Source organism: Callospermophilus lateralis, chromosome X, assembly GCF_048772815.1.
Source record: "Callospermophilus lateralis isolate mCalLat2 chromosome X, mCalLat2.hap1, whole genome shotgun sequence".
In the NCBI taxonomy this organism is placed as follows: domain Eukaryota; kingdom Metazoa; phylum Chordata; class Mammalia; order Rodentia; family Sciuridae; genus Callospermophilus; species Callospermophilus lateralis.
Window position 1 is genome coordinate 100811878 of NC_135325.1, and position 16526 is coordinate 100828403.

At 35.8% G+C, this 16526-nt stretch overlaps 1 protein-coding gene across 3 annotated transcripts in view; it reads right to left on the reverse strand.

The window, feature by feature from the left end:
- The window catches only part of Tenm1 (teneurin transmembrane protein 1), a 529849-nt gene that overhangs the window by 58899 nt on the left and 454424 nt on the right, over nt 1-16526 (reverse strand). For all 3 annotated transcript variants that reach the window (XM_077107670.1, XM_077107669.1, XM_077107668.1), the window contains one exon: nt 5357-5511. In XM_077107670.1, the coding sequence (XP_076963785.1) occupies nt 5357-5511 (155 nt within the window). The remainder of the gene's footprint in view (nt 1-5356; nt 5512-16526) is intronic.

The window sequence follows — 16526 nt, forward strand, 5'->3', positions numbered from 1 at the left end:
CAATCAGAAAAATTCAAAGATGGAATGAACTGCTTGGGGGAAGGTAGTAAGTTCCTTATCACAAAAAGCACATGAAAAGAAGCTGGATGGTTTCCATATGGTGAAAATATTCAGCAGGGGAGTCCAGCATGAAACAACTGGGGATAGGAGCAGGATTCCTAGTAGACTAGCTTGATAGACTAAATGTATTGGGATAGTTTCTTCCTCGGAAGAACCAATTACCTTCCTTCCTTCTTAAACATGGATGATCCCCCTGCCCTTCATTAGGCCCATCTGAGAAATGGGCACTATTGGGAACCAGTGAGGAGTATACAGATCATCTAAAAAGCATTTGTGTAGGCTTGATTATGTATTGGGCTCTCCAAACAAATAAATCAAAGTGGGCACCTTATGGGAAGCGGGTCAACAGGATTATCTGTGCATGCAAAAGATCCATGTTGCTTGTGTATTTGCTATTAGGCTGATTTTTGAATGGGCATTAGGGTGACTTCAAGAAGCAAATCCAGTATTTAGATTTGCCATCCTTCCAAGAGACTTGGTGTAATTCCCAATTCCATTCTAGTCAGGCATGAGATGGAAGTACAGAGCAGAAAGATTCAAACGCAACAACGGAAATAAAGAGCCAATCTCTTTATAATCAACTCATCTCCTGAAGTGAAAGGCCTGGTTGTTTATAGCAGTGCTTAGAAAGGGAAGTTATGCTGCAGAGTTTATACTGCGAGTTCAGTTTCATATTTCAGTAAATAAAAAAGAAAAGATATTGATTTTGAACAAATGGCTGATTTTATTGTCAAAGCAAATTTCATTTCTTGAGATGATTAGATTTATTAAACTATTTCCTAAGTGCCACTAAACACACATTCTGTGAATAAACAGCATATTCCTCAACCAAGCACCATTTTTCACTCAGCTAAATACAATGACATTTGGTCCACTCCAATTGTCATTAAAAATATGGAAGCTGGAAAAATGCATGCTTGAGGTCAGAAAGCTTGTGCTCAAATTTTGCTTGTATCACTGACTAACTCCATGATTGCAGCACAATATATACTAGTTCAAGGGTGGTTGGGTGTTTGAGATAAAATTCAGCAATATGAGTAAAATGCTCAACATAGTTCCTGGCCTATAGTAGGCTCTCAATAAGTGACAGAAGTTATTCTTTGAACTACTAAAGGACATCAAGATTTGCTGAAGATTAGGACAGGCTATGGAGGATTGCTTCTTTCTGAGGCTCTAGTTGGTCTCAGAAAGTGCAGAAGACAAAATAAATATGAGAAAGAGGACCATTTTGTTGCATGATTTCCCAACCTCCACAAATATTATACTGGCATGGATAGGACTTTCCTTGTTGGTGACTTTTTGGTTTCAAAATGATGGGAAGGTAAGAAGGAACTTTAGGAACATGGTTATACTTCTGTAGAGAAGGCTTCATGAAGTGAGACTAGTTGGTTCATCTTCCTGACTCCAGAAAGTCCTGGATGCCAAGCATTTATAGATTATTGCTATCCAACCTTTGCATGAAAAGTTCCAAGAAGCGGGAACTCTACAGAATATTTTGATAATATATGGTGCTACCACACAGTCTCAGAAAACAGTAAGCTCTTCTTAAAGTCTGATTCAAAATCTTCATGCTGCATCACAGGCCTCTATTTTCTTCCCTGTCTGTTCCTGTCAGCAAAAACCATGCACTCTCATTTAGACATTTGTCTCTGCCCTCATCCATCAATATATTTTGATTTACTGAAATATGAAACTGAACGCTGCGTAAGCTCAGCTGGATCACTGTAAGTACTACTATAAACAACTGGGCCTTTGCTCTTGGAAGGTGTTGTGAAGCTCTCTACTCGGCTTTCTTCTTTCAAATTGAAGATAGCCCCAGTTCTTAAGTACAGTCATGGGAAACATCAGTCGCCAACCTTCCACGGTTGTCTAAACAGACAGGAAGCTCTGGCCATAATGGCTGAGCATCTAGGCAGCTGTGCCACACACAAGCCTCCCCCCTGGTAAACACTATCCACTCACCCATAGGATTTCATTCAGTGTTCTCCAGCTTTTGTCCATTTGTGCTCCACCTGGGTGCTGATTTGCTTACACATGGGAGCTCTGATTTCTTTCAAAGCCAAAGACTACCCTTCCCAGGCAAACAACTCAAAAGAAGTGATCTGTTTTCACTTTATCTATTTCCTCACTTCTCATTCTATCACTCGCTCCAGTTCCCATTAATTAGTACTCTACAAAAGGTACTCTAATTACAGTCCCTAATGGTGTAAAACCAAATGGCTTCTAGAAAAAAAAAACACCATATTTTCCATGACTTCTAAGCAGCATTTGATAGTGACCTTGAAAATCTTACTTTGCTTGGCTTTTTTGTTCACAAAAATTTTTGGTTTCCCTCTAACTTGACAGGTTATGAATGCAGGGGCACTTAACTACTGAGCAACATCCCTAGACTTTTTTTTTTTTTTTTTGAATAAAGCTCTCACTAGGTTACTTACAGTCTTGCTAAATTGCTGGGAGTGGCTTCAAACCTGTGATCCTTGTGCCTCAGCCTCCTGAGCTGCTGGGATTAGATACTGGGTCACTGCACCCAGCTAAGCCTTCTCTTCTTTTTATGCTATGTACCCTCCCTAGGAGGACTTGTCCACTTCCCTATTTACCATAGCTATATGTAAAACAATAATGACAAATCTAGTTTGCATTTCAGACCTTGAGATTTAGATCTACATCCAGGCATTTTTACCTGGATGCCAAAAAGGCACCTCAAATTCAACATGTCCCCAGTAGAACCCATCTTCCAACCCTTGCTCAAACCTTCTTCTCTTGTATTCTCTGAGTGAATGGTACTACCACCTGTGTGCTTTTTTAAGTCTGAAATTAAGACCATCAAAAACTTCTTTGAGGGTGCTGGGGCTGTGGCTCAGTGGTAGAGTGCTTGTCTCGCACATGCAAGGCACTGGGTTCGATCCTCAGCACCACATAAAAATAAATAAATGAAGATATTGTGTCCATCTACAATTAAAAAAAACCTTCTTTGATTTTAGTTTCAACATTTCAAGAATCTGTATAGTTTCCTCAGCCAAAACTGTGATCCTTTAAACTCAGCCATTACCCTTGTTTGCCTATGTAATGTCATAACCCTGAGCAACATCATAGTCTCACCATAGAGTTATATTCCAAAGAAGTATCAGCTGAACCTTCAAAAAGCAGTGGAAAGCAACTTAATTTGTATGGCATATTTTAGAAAGGTCCTAATCATTGCTACATTGATATGTTTCATTCCCATCACACTCATTACTTCAATTGTCTTTTAAGTGATCTCCCTGCCTCTAGCACTGATTTGCTTCATCTTATTCTCCATATTATATCTAGAATTATCTTTTAAAAATTAGTTTCCCTGCTTAATGATGTTTTTGGCTTCCCATTGTCCACTGGATAAAATCACAACTCTATCATGCTTATAAGGTCCTTCACCATTTCACCCATGCAAACCACCTTAGTTTCATCTCTGACCACTCCTCCATATTTTTTTCACCACAGTGTTCTTTTGGTACAGGCATATATGTTAACTATGTCTGCTGAGTACTTACTACACATATTCAGAGAACATATAGTCTACATCTCAAACCAAAAGAGATGAGGTAGTTTTTATGTTGGCAATTATGGTGATGAGGATCATGTTCGCTCTATTTAGCCAAAGGATTCTCTTTTTAACATAACTTTTGCACACAGAAACAGATAAGTTGTTTAGAGTTGACTGATCACAGTATAAAATGTCATATTTTAAGTTAAAAATACCCCACAAGTGATTAATATATATGCATCTTTTCCCCCCTCCCCCCAATATATTCATGCCCTTCTTTATTGTCATAAATAAAGCTCCTATTCTTTGCCTTCTGCAGGATTTGAATCACAGAAAACTTGAGACTATTCTAGGACTTGACAGTCTGATCCACTCATATCTGTATTAAGAATGATTTGTTAATTTTGTCTGTTTTCCAACTCCCCATTTTATTATTGACAATATTTGACTATTTTCTGAGTTTCTGGGATGAGGCAGGCGGCATACACAGAATAAGAAACCCCAAATAGGCACATCTCTAGTGTTTTATAGATTAGTCATGCTGGGTATAGGTGGGAGGAGTTATTAGAACTAATGACCAAAGTAAGGTTTCTGAATGATGCATTCATTTTATTTTTCCTTCTTATCCTAGGTATCAGGTGATATGACAATGGAGCAACAGGAATATCCTAACTGTGGAGGACACCACTAGTTGCTTATGCAACAGCAACCTTAAAACTCCTTGCTTAACAGAACACTGATACTGGTTCAAGAATCACACAACAATACACATAAGGAATGTTCCCCAGTACTAGAAGATCTTAATCCACTACAAAAATCCTATTTCCCCTTTGTCAGTGACTAGTGAAAGCAAAGGGCATATGACTGAATTCTGGCCAATATGACACAAGAAGGAAATCTACTAGTGTCTTTAGTCATATTATTATGTGAGATAATGAAACCTTATTGTTTAAACTACTTTCAGGCAAGTGTTTTATTATTTGCAGCCAAACCATCCTCTCTGAGACACTAACCAATCCCCAAACTCTCAATATCTACTCTAATTCCTTTGAAAAGATTCTCTAATAATCTACTTTAGCAGAGTTACAGATTTATGAAATGTTAGAACAATGTAAGTCCCTCTGAGGATCGTCTAGACTATTTCCTTTATTTCACATACCAACCTCTTGTGTGTGCAGACTAAGCATCCACACAGTGCTGGGACTATGTGGTATGTTCCATAGTGTCCCCATATATACATAATGGTGATAATATCAGAATTTGGGACTCAAATGATAGCTACACTCAATTTTTTCTTATTGGCTAAAAAAATTTGCTAAACAAATATAAAACAGAACTCAGAGGATACTGCTTTTATTCAAGTAAACTTTAGAACATCCTAGGTGTTTATACACATGTGAACAACAAATCATGCTCATATTCATTAAAAATATTTTAAAGACATTTAGTAGTCACTACTTTTCCAAATTTGAGCTATTGTTTCATTTAAAAACAATAAAATTATATATCTTGTTCAGTAAACAAGATTGGCCTTATCCTCTAATTGATTCCAATTTGGGAGACTTTGTTATGTCAACATTCCACCTAGCATTACCATTTTCTCCCAACTAAGTTTTTCTGAAGAGGCAAAAAGTAACATATAAACAGCAACTTCTGCTATCTGGCATTATAACAAATATACCAGGCTTCCTTTCTACCTAATTTCTGTATGAGAAAATTGTTATCCATTTCCATGATGCCAAAGAGTGATAACACTTGAAAACCAGTGGTGCCTACCTGAGTGATGTCCATTCCTGAGTCACAGCTCAGTGGCTGTGTGGAAGTCAGACCGTTTGAGCCGATTACAGTTGTGATCACAGCATTCTCATCAATTCTCCGAATCATAGTCCCATCCACAAAGTAAATGAATCCATGCTTATCAACTGTGATGCCTGTTGGGAAAGAGCAAATGAGCATTAGTAGTCTGGTGGGTCATATTTGTACTATGATCAGTATTTTGAAAGAAGCCATAGAAATGGGAAGGCATTTTAAAGACATATGGATTCAATTTTGCTCAGCATATACAGGACAGTAATGGGAGAGGCTTGTTGGGACACACATTCCATACTTTTTATTTTAAAAATAAACAATAAAAATAACATAAAGAGATAAAGCCAGGTCTAAACATTTTGTTGTATCCAGTTTACATTTTCATCACCCTGATACTTGCTTCCCTCCACAAGCAGAAAAATATTCTCTTTTAAATAAATGGAAAAAGCCAGGAGAGGCATTATATGTTACATTTCTTCTTGGGTATGCACACTAAGCCACTGTGTATTTCATGGTTATATTAGAAAGTAACTGTCTTTAAAAATATTAGAATTATTTTTATCAATTCATACTCAGTTAACAGGGGGTTTGTAATAATTATGATAGACTGGCTTGAGTTTTTCCCCTCTATATTATCTATTAAGAGAGGGTTGGAGAGCAAAATTATGGCATTATACAGGGAATGGCCAAGCTTCTAGAAAAAATAAGTCAATAAAAATTTCACAGTAGTTTTTGCACACTGTGTTAATTACAGTCTTATTTCTTGGAAAGTATAATAGCAGTTAGAAGGCTTGGGTTCTAATATTGAATATACCACTTACAACTGATGTGTTATTTTGAGTTATTGTCTCCAAATTTCAACCTCCTCTTTGGTAAAATAGGAAAAACATGATCTGCATTACCTAACTAATCAACTTCTCTGTTTTGCCAGGACTAAGGCAGGGCTCAGTTTTAAAACCTAGGCAGTCCTTAACAAACTGGTTTAAAGTTTAATTTATAAATTAGGCATAGTAAGAGATTAACTGCAACAATTTAATGAAAAGGGAATAATTATAATAGTATACTGCAACCAAAGTTATGTGAATGTGATCTCTCTCAAAGTATCTTATTGCACTGTACTTACCCTTCTTGTGATGATGTAAAAGATACAATTCCTATATAATGAGTTGAAGTGAAGTGAATGATGTAAGTAAGCATTGTAACATAGCATTAGGTTTTTACATCTGGGTTACTTGAACACAAATGCTGTGATACTCCAAAAGTTGATCTGATACCTAAATAGTTACTAAGTGACTGATGAGTAGATAACATACAGTGTGGATATTCTGGACAGAGGGATGATTCACATTCCAGCTGGACAGAGCAGGATGGTGTGAGACTATAACATGATATTTAGAATAATGTGGAACTTAAAACTTTTGATTGTTAATATTACATTTTCCATTTAATATTTTTGAACCATGTTTGACCACAGATAACTGAAACTGTATAAAGTAAAACTGTGGATAAGGAGGAGACTACTGTACTTTCAAACTAGTATATAATTTTGTCATTTTCCATCTCCCCTTTATTGAGATCTGGTAAAACTCACTGGGCACATGTAAAAGTTAGAAATTTCTGTGCTAAATAAGCATCTATACCTATAAAGTCATCAGCCTTTGTGAATTCTCCAAGAAAACTAGCATTTTCAAACAAGTAAATTCTATACCAATAAATCCCATTATCATTTTTTAGAGGCAATAAGGACCTTTAAGGTTTATAAGCAGACTTTTAAGAATGAGGCAGGTCAAACAATAGTGGCACATGAACATTTATTTCTTCTCCAGAACATTCCAGTTGAGGACGAATCAAGAGGAACATCTGCCTTTTATTTTTGTATGTGTTTTGGCACAATAAATTTTTAACTACTTAAAATTTGGTCTGTTTTGGGACAGGCCCATGCTATAGGACTATCTTCTATGAACTGACCTCTATATTAAATATCACTAAGTGTAAAATTTAAAAATTGGTCATCAGAAGAGGAAGGACTGAAGGATTAAGATTCAAGCCTAGAGAAGGGTGACAGTAAATGCGTTTGAAGTGTATGAAATTGTGAATCACTTATTAAACATTTAGCGAATGCCACTATGCTAGATCCTTTAAGAGCCAAAGGACCAAGATTCTAGGTATACTGAAACTAAGAGTAAGAGGAATACTCTGAAACTTTAATAAGGTATTAAAGATAAAATTAAGTGTTGCTCTTATTAGAAAGTGGTAAACTTAGAGAATCTGATCCTCTAAAATTTAAGCAGGTTCATGAAAGGTTTAGAAAATGAATGTATATTTAACTAAAGTATTTGTGGAGATACATTAATCAGCTTTCTGTTATTGTAACAAAAAGCTGAGATAATATACACAAAGAGAGGATAGGTTTATTTTGGCTTAGGTCAGAATTGTAGCCCATGGTTAGTTGGCCCCATTGCTTTTGGGCCTGTGGTGAGGTATCTCATCATGGTGGGAGGGTAGGATTCATGAAGACCTTTACAGCTAGATGTAAAAAAGAGGAAGGAGTGAGGTCCCACTCAACGGTATAACTTCAATGACCAGAAGACCTCCCAATAATTCCCAATTCTTAAAGTTTCCACTATGTGTCAATAGTGCTATGTGAAAGACCAACACATAGGACCTTTAACACATGGGACTTTTGCAGGACATTTCAGATTCTAACTGTAACTGTCAGTATATTTATACTGACAACAGAGAAGGACAATTCTATCCTTTAACTACTATACTTAATATCCCCATCAGGGTTCAGGATTTGGACTGACCCAGGAAGAATAATCTTGGACTATACACGGTTTTCTTGCCTTTAACTTTTGTGAAGTTTTAAACACTGTGAACTTATCTCTCTCTGTTCATGTCAGCTGAGTTCCACAGATGAGTGCCCTTTGAAATAAGTCTGGGCTTATTAAATACTCACTACTGTATTTGCCTTCAGGGCTTATTCCACTGACAGTTTGTAGAATATTCTCCTTTTATATATTTGTGTAGCAACTTATTTTATCATGGTCCAAATTCCAAACACACTCCTTTTTCCTTGAGACTCTTTAGTTAACTTCAATTGGGTTATACTTAGGCTTGGGGTTGAAAAAGAAATAGTACCAAGGACTTTGAGAAAACTGGGGGATATGTGCTTTATAAATGCACCTGGGCACATTTTAAATGTACATATATTCCTTCTGTTATAAGACAATCAAACAACCATCCAACATCCAAACTATTTCCCCCAAAAACTAGTTTTACAAACTCTTTGCTGGTGGGATTTAAGGGGTGTTTAATTTTCACTGAGGATAAAGATCAAATTGGAAATGCCAGACAGGAAAAACATAATTATTTTTGTCCATTATTTGGAGAGGTTTTCCTTCTTATAATGAGTATTGCTATAACCCAGGAATAGTGATGTAGTTTGATCTATTACTGCTTGTTAGACTGAGTGGGAGGAGGTAACACATACCCAGTATATTTAAGCTTTATTCTTCAGAGGTGAGGATGTGATTTCAGATAACATAAAGCCATCTGGGGCTAGCAGGATCTTCAGATTAAATTTACTTTCATATTTTGATCTAGTTGTATCTGGATCTCTAAAACTAGTTACCCAATGTTGTAGACATAGTTTGTACCAATAGCCATGTTCATTGATGTTCTTACTGACAGTGTTTTCATTAGCACTTAAAATATGATTGAAGGCACAGCTTTTGGATAAGGACATATTTAATCTGCTTTAAGGAAACAATTTCCAGGGTTTAACGTTTTAACCAGTATTCATGTTTAAAGCAAGCAAGAAAATATATATCAAATGCTTTCTCTGCATCTCTTGAGATGATCATATGATTTTTATCTTTGAGTCTATTGATGTGATGTATTCCAAACACTAGAAAAACTAGGGATATCAGGAACATACCTCAACATTGTAAAGGCTATCTATACTAAGCCCCAGGTCAACATAATTCTAAATGGAGAAAAATTAAAAGCAACCCCTCTAAAAATTGGAACAAGACAGAGATGCCCTCTTTCACCACTTCTATTTAATATAGTTCTTGAAACTCTAGCCAGAATAATCAGACAGATGAAAGAAATTAAAAGGATGTGGGTAGGAAAAGAAGAACTTAAATTATCATTATTTGCAGATAATATGATTCTATACATAGAAGACACAAAACATTCCACCAGAAATCTCCTAGAACTAATAAATTAATTCTGCAAAGTAGCTAGATATAAAATCAACACCCATAAATAAAAGGCATTTATGTACATTGGTGACAAATCCACTGAAAGAGAAACTAGAAAAAACATCTCATTTACAATAGCCTCAAAAAAAGAGAATAAACTTAATGAAAGAGGTAAAAGACCTTTACAATGAAAACTACAGCATGCTAAAAAAGAAATTAAAGAAGACCTTAGAAGATGGAAAGATCTAACTTGTTCTTGGATAGGCAGAATTAATATTGTCAAAATGACCTTACTGACAAAAGGACTATACAGATTTAATGCAATCCCAACCAAAATCCCAATGACATTCCTCATAGAAATAGAAAAAGCAATCATGAAATTCATCTGGAAAAATAAGAGACCCAGAAGAGTCAAGGCAATATTTAGCAAGAAGAGTGAAGCTGATGGCATTACTATTCCAGATCTTAAACTATACTACAGAGTAACAGTAACAAAACCAGCATGGTATTGGCACCAAAACAGACTGGTAGACCAATGGTACAGAATAGAGGACACACAGACTAACCCACATAATTACAGTTATCTTCTATTAGATAAAAGCACCAAAAACATGCACTGGAGAAAAGATAGCCTCTTAAACAAATGGTGGGAAAACTGGAAATTCATATGTAGCAAAAAGAAATTAAACCTCTATCTCTCACCCTATCCAAAAATCAACTCAAAGTGGATCAAAGACTTAGGCACTAGAACAGAGACCTTGTGCCTAATGGAATAAAAAGTAGGCTCAAATCTCCATCTTGTCAGATTAGGCCCCAATTTTCTTAATAAGACTCCTATAGCACAAGAATTAAAACCAAGAATCAATAAATTGAATGGTTTCAAACTAAAAAGCTTCTTGGCAAAAGCAACAATCAGTGAGGTGAATAGAGAACCTACAGAATGGGAGCAAATCTTTACCACAAGCACATCAGATAGAGCACTAATCTCTAGGATATATAGAACACTCAAAAACCTTAACACCAAAAAAAAAACACAAAAAACAAATAACCTAATCAATAAATGGGCCAAGGAACTGAACAGACACTTCTCAGAAGAAGATATACAATCAATCAACAAACATAGGAAAAATGTTCGACCTCTCTAGCAATTAGAGAAATGCAAATCAAAACTACTCTAAGATTTCATCTCACTCCAGTCAGAATGGCAGTTATCAAGAATACAAACAACAATATGTATTGGCAAGAATGTGGGGAAAAATGTACAGTCATACATACACTCATACATTGCTGGTGGGATTGCAAATTGGTGCACCTAATCTGGAAAGCAGTATGGAGATTCCTTGAAAAACTTGGACTGGAACCACCATTTGACCCAGCTATCCCACTCCTTGGCTTATACCCAAAGGACTTAAAAACTGCATACTACAGGGACACAGACATATTAATGTTTATAGCAGCACAATTCACAATAGCTAAATTGTGGAATCCAGATGCCCTTTGTTAGATGAATGGATAGAGAAACTTTGGTATATGTGTGTGTGTGTGTGTGTGTGTGTGTGTGTGTGTATCAAAGTTTCCCTATCCATTCATCTAACATACAATGTGGAACACAATTTAGAATTAAAAGAGAATAAAATCATGGCATTTGCAGGTAAATGGATGGAGATGGAGAATATAATGCTACGTAAAGTTGGCCAATCCCCCAAAACCAAAGGCCGAATGTTTTCTTTGATGTGAGGATGCTGATCCATAATATTGATGGGGGGGAGCACGGGAGGAATGGAGGAACTTTAGATAGGGCAAAGGGGAGGGAGGGGAAGGGAGGGGGCAAGGGGATTGGAATGATGGTGGAATGAGTTAGACATCATTACACTAAGTACATGTATGAAGACACGAATGGTGTGAAAATATTTGTATACATTCAGTGACTTGAAAAATTGTGCTCTATATGTGTAATACGAAATGAATCACATTCTGCCATCGTGTATAACAAATTAGAATAAATAAAGAATAAAAAGAAAAGATATATCTCTGATATTACTACAAGTTTAGGCAGTGATGCTGGAAGGGTGGGCGTGGAGGTGGGAAGAACAACACACAACAGCTTGAGTCCCCATACCCATCCACCCCCACCAAGGAAAATATCAGGATCAGACGCCCATGCAGCATGTTTAGCTTGGAGCACATTTTTACATTTGTGAGAAAATAAATAAATCCTTGTAAATTAGTGCACATAATGAAAGCACTGACAGACCATAACCTGGATGTGTGAATGGTGCTGTCTCCATTCATCAGCATTAAGCCCTAACAAGCTCCTCTATGGAGGGACCTGCTCATAAATAAAGTGCATCTTGTAAAAAAATTATTCACAATGTCTTATGCAAAGTAGGGGACATTATATAATATCTGAACTGCAGGTTCTTTTCTCTGTGAAGCATCTCTCTTTATGAAATGGCTGCAAATTACAGGTGAAATTATTTGACTTCCTTCCTTGTCTTATTATCCTCCAATGAATAAATGCTGTAATTCTTAAGAAGACAATTGCCTAAAGCTTGGGAAGCCAGGGGAGTTACTAATAAATTTATCACCTGTTGGGGAAGAGGATGCTGCTGATCAATATTAAAGAAGAGTGGGCATGCTGATGTGATCATCACATGTCCAGATGTGGAACTTAATAGCCTGAAAATAGTAGGTAAAATCCCAAATTAGATAACAGCAAAGATGAGTTTTGGACTGTGCACAATGCCAATTTCAAATGTTGGCAGAAGGCATCTGTATACTTAATTTTAAAAAATTACACCTGTTGGAGCTACATACATTTTTATTATTTCTATATGAAAAATGAAGCTTCTTTCAGAATATAAGCTTTGGAAAATAGTCATAAAATTCTCTTCATCTATGGCCCTGGCAACCACAAAACTGAAATATTGAATTTTTTTTCTGCAACAATCTGCTCTTTAATTTTATGAGACAGAGATAAATGGTGAAAATCAACTTCTAGGGAATGTCCCAAGCTCAATATAGTGTCTGCTCAATCTCCAATACTGAGAGTGCTGAACTGTGTAACTGACATTAGCCAGTTGATCCTACAGTGTTTTTTAAGTCAGAGATATTTTGCTTTGTTCGTGTACATTCCAATTCTCTGAAAATTGGTATCATATATGTGGTATATATGAAAACTCTACTAGAGAGAATAGTATTTTCTCCAACTGATCTGACTAGTGTCAACTTAATTACCCACTGGGATCGGAAAGGGCCATCTTACTTCTGCACCACAAGCCTGTTAAGTTCTCTTGTTAAGTAACCACTAAATGAAGCTTCTAGAAATCAGAGGGCTTATAGATACAAGTGTGTAACTAGGAGTCGAAAGAGGAAGAATTTAATGAACAGCTGAGGTGATTTCACTGAGTGGTCAACAATGAGATCAGAATTTTTCCAGTAGGAGGCTTTAATAAACTTATTATAATATTTTATGATTAGCAAGTAAGTATTTAATCAGATATTCTGTTTAATGAAAAGTGAAAGTATATTTTAACCAATAAAAGTAATTTCTAAAGTATTTAAATGCAAATTTAAAATGATAAACATTCAAACTAATGTTCTACTGGCTAAAATATCCTTTCCTTGATGACTCAGAAAATACTTTAAAAGGCTTCAGAGTAGTCATAAGGAACAATAGATTTGTGGACTAGTTAACCAAGAATTCTGTCTGAGAGGAAGATAGACAAGGTCTGTATTCTTCTTCAACTCTCAAAGTTTTAGACTTCAGCTTTGCTGCAAGGCAAAGTGTATGAGCAGTTCTTCTACCTCTATCAACCACTACTTTCTAGAAGCTTACTGAGGAAGATGTTTTTCCTTTACTTACTAATTTATTTAAAATTTATACTAAATCTATTATATGTCAGGCACTGTGCTATAGACACTGGGAGTACAGGACAATGTAAAACAGATAAAAATTGCCCTTGAGGAGCTCAGAAATGTCAGGGGGATGGACAAATCATCAGGCACAAAGCCATTGGATAAGCACTAGTTTGGGGCAAGTTCAGGGTGCTATGGGAGCAGCCTTGGGGACTGGGCTGGGGATATTAAGGTTGCGAGTGATATCTGTGTTGAGTGATGTGTAAGCTAAAATCTAAAGGAAGCGTTCAATTTCTTATGATTCTACTATGAAATCCAGGTAAACAACACTGAAAATTCATGAAGTATGACTAATATTGTTAGATGATAACTATTTCCATTTGCTGAGGGTACTTTGATATTTCAGGTGCTGTGCTGAATTCTTTACATGTATTTTCTTACTTAATCCTCATAATAGACTTGAGAGTAGATATTATTTTCCTTTTTTGGTGAAAAAAATGGAAATGCAGAGAAGTAAAATGTCTAACTCTAGGTTACATACTAGTTCATGTTTTTCTGAGTTCAATGATAGTTCTCTAAATCACTTACTATATTGTTTAGTTCAAATAGGCTACCAATTGCTTTACACATAGGAGTACCATATAAGACTAGTTTAAGAAGGTTCAGAAACTCCATGAGATTACCTGAAAAATGTTTTGTTTAAGGGTACTGTCATAGGAAGAGGGTCCATTGGTTATGTTAGATTGTCAAAGGGATCCATGCAAAATATTGTTAAGTATCTTTGTATTCCTGTACATGTCCTAGACTTCTTTGGAATTATTCTTCAAATATAATCTGTAGCTTCATCCCCACAAAGTTGATGAATTTGGTGGAAGTATTGAGAGTTCCCATGTGGTGAGGAGTTTAATAACTTAGTTATTATTATATGAGCTCACACTTAAAGAGGAGGTCCCAGAAACTCATATGCTATCAGTGGTCTGGTAGGTGATATAAATATAAAAGTTAAGCCAGGCATTAGACCATATAGGTTATAGGGGAAATGAAGGTTAACTAAAAGAGGGCATTTCCCACCTAAATGTTTCATGTTTTAAAAAATGAAACCAAATGGAATATATATATATATATATATATATATATATATATATATATATATATATATATATATATATATATATATTATATATATTATATGAACTGGATTTGATCCTTGACTTTCCAGCTCATGATGCTTGCTATAGGATAATCAGGAAGGATATATCAACACTGAAGAGGCTGCTGTAACCAGAGCAGATCTATTAATTTAGAGTTCTAAATAATTAATTGAGCACTGCTGTTAAAAGTTATGTCTTGGAGCTGGGGTTGTGGTTCAGTGGCAGAGCACTTGCCTGGCACGTGTGAGGCACTGGGTTTGATCCTCAGCACCACATATAAATAAATAAATAAATAAAATAAAGGTATTGTGTTCATCTACAGCTAAAAATATCTTTTAAAAAAGTTATGTCTTGGTAAAAGAACCATGAAACCAAAGACAACCAAAGCTAGTTGTGATTCTCACCACTGGAAAATGAAATACTTGGATAAATGTTGATGTAATTCTTTCTAAGAACACACTCTCTTTTGTTCCCACCAAGACGAAATCCCATAGTTTGTGACAAGTTACCTCATCAGATTTAGTCAAATCAGCCAGAAAAGTAGGTGTCCAAGTTGAATTAATCTTGCTTTTGCTCTGGCCCCATTTCTCTTCTTCATTTCTCTTTTAGAAAGTCATTTCCTCTTCAGTATGGCTCAGACAGTGCTATATATTCAGGTCATTCATTTTTTTTCCTTCTGAGAATAAAGTTAGATTGCATTTCCTAGCTTCTTCTACAGTTACGTGTAGGCAGAAGTGATGTATGTCACTTCTAGACCTGACCCCTAATAAAAACTCTGTTGAGTTCCTCTATAAATCTCCCCCTTCTCCTGTAGGCTGGCTAGTGGAAGATTCTAAGGCCTAAGGTATTTAGGATCCACTAGATGGAAGAAGATTGGTTCCCTGAATAACTCTTTGGAGCAGAGATTCTACCTCCCACCACCTGGCAATGCATATTGGACTGTGATGTGAATAAGAAATACATTATTGGTTTGTTAGGACTCCAAAATTACATACATATGTTTAATATAGTTTTTAGCAGCCCAAAATTCATCAGCCCAAAATCATATTCACATTTCAAGGCTTTTATAAGATGGTTCTTATAATGGGATGCCATATAATATTTCAATACATGTACCCATTGTGTAATGTTCAAATTAGAGTAAACCTACCTCCTCAAAATTTGCTATTTACTTGTGGTAAAAACATTTAAAATCCTTTCTTCTAGCCTTTTGGAATGTATAGTAAATTATTAGTTACCTTTCTCTGTAACAAAACATCAGAACTTATTCCTTCCATCTGTGATTTAGTACCTGGTGACCAACTTTCACCCCTGTCCCATATTCTCCTCAGCCTCTGGAAACCTCTATTGTACACTCAGCTTCTGTAACATCAATATGCTTCTTTTTCATGAAGTCTTCTCTGAAAACCCCAATTCATTATTGTCTCTCGTTTTTAAACCATAGAAGCTGTTGCTTACATATTTTTTTTGAGATTTTTGAAGACTTTTTCTTTTTAGTGTACTATAGTTATACATAATAGTGGAGTTCATTTTGATGTATTCATGAATACACACAATTATTTGCCCCATTTCAATTCCTAGTTAGTTCTACCCCCTTTCCTTCACTCCTCCCTACCCTGATCCCCTTCTTCTACTCTATTGGTCTTCCTTCTATTTATTTATTTTTTAAAATTGGTACATTATTGTTATACATATAATTGGAATGCATTGTGATATTAATATATGTACACAACATAATTTGGTCAGTTTTATACCACAGCTCTTCTCTCTTTCCTCCACTTATTTATGCATTTTTAATGTGAATATTCCAATCCTGCTGTCTAAGCTAAGCTCCTCGAGGGCAAGAACTTGATTTTGTGACTTCTTTTTATATCTCAACAAATCCAGACTTGGACAAAAATGTTCAATAAATCTTCCTGA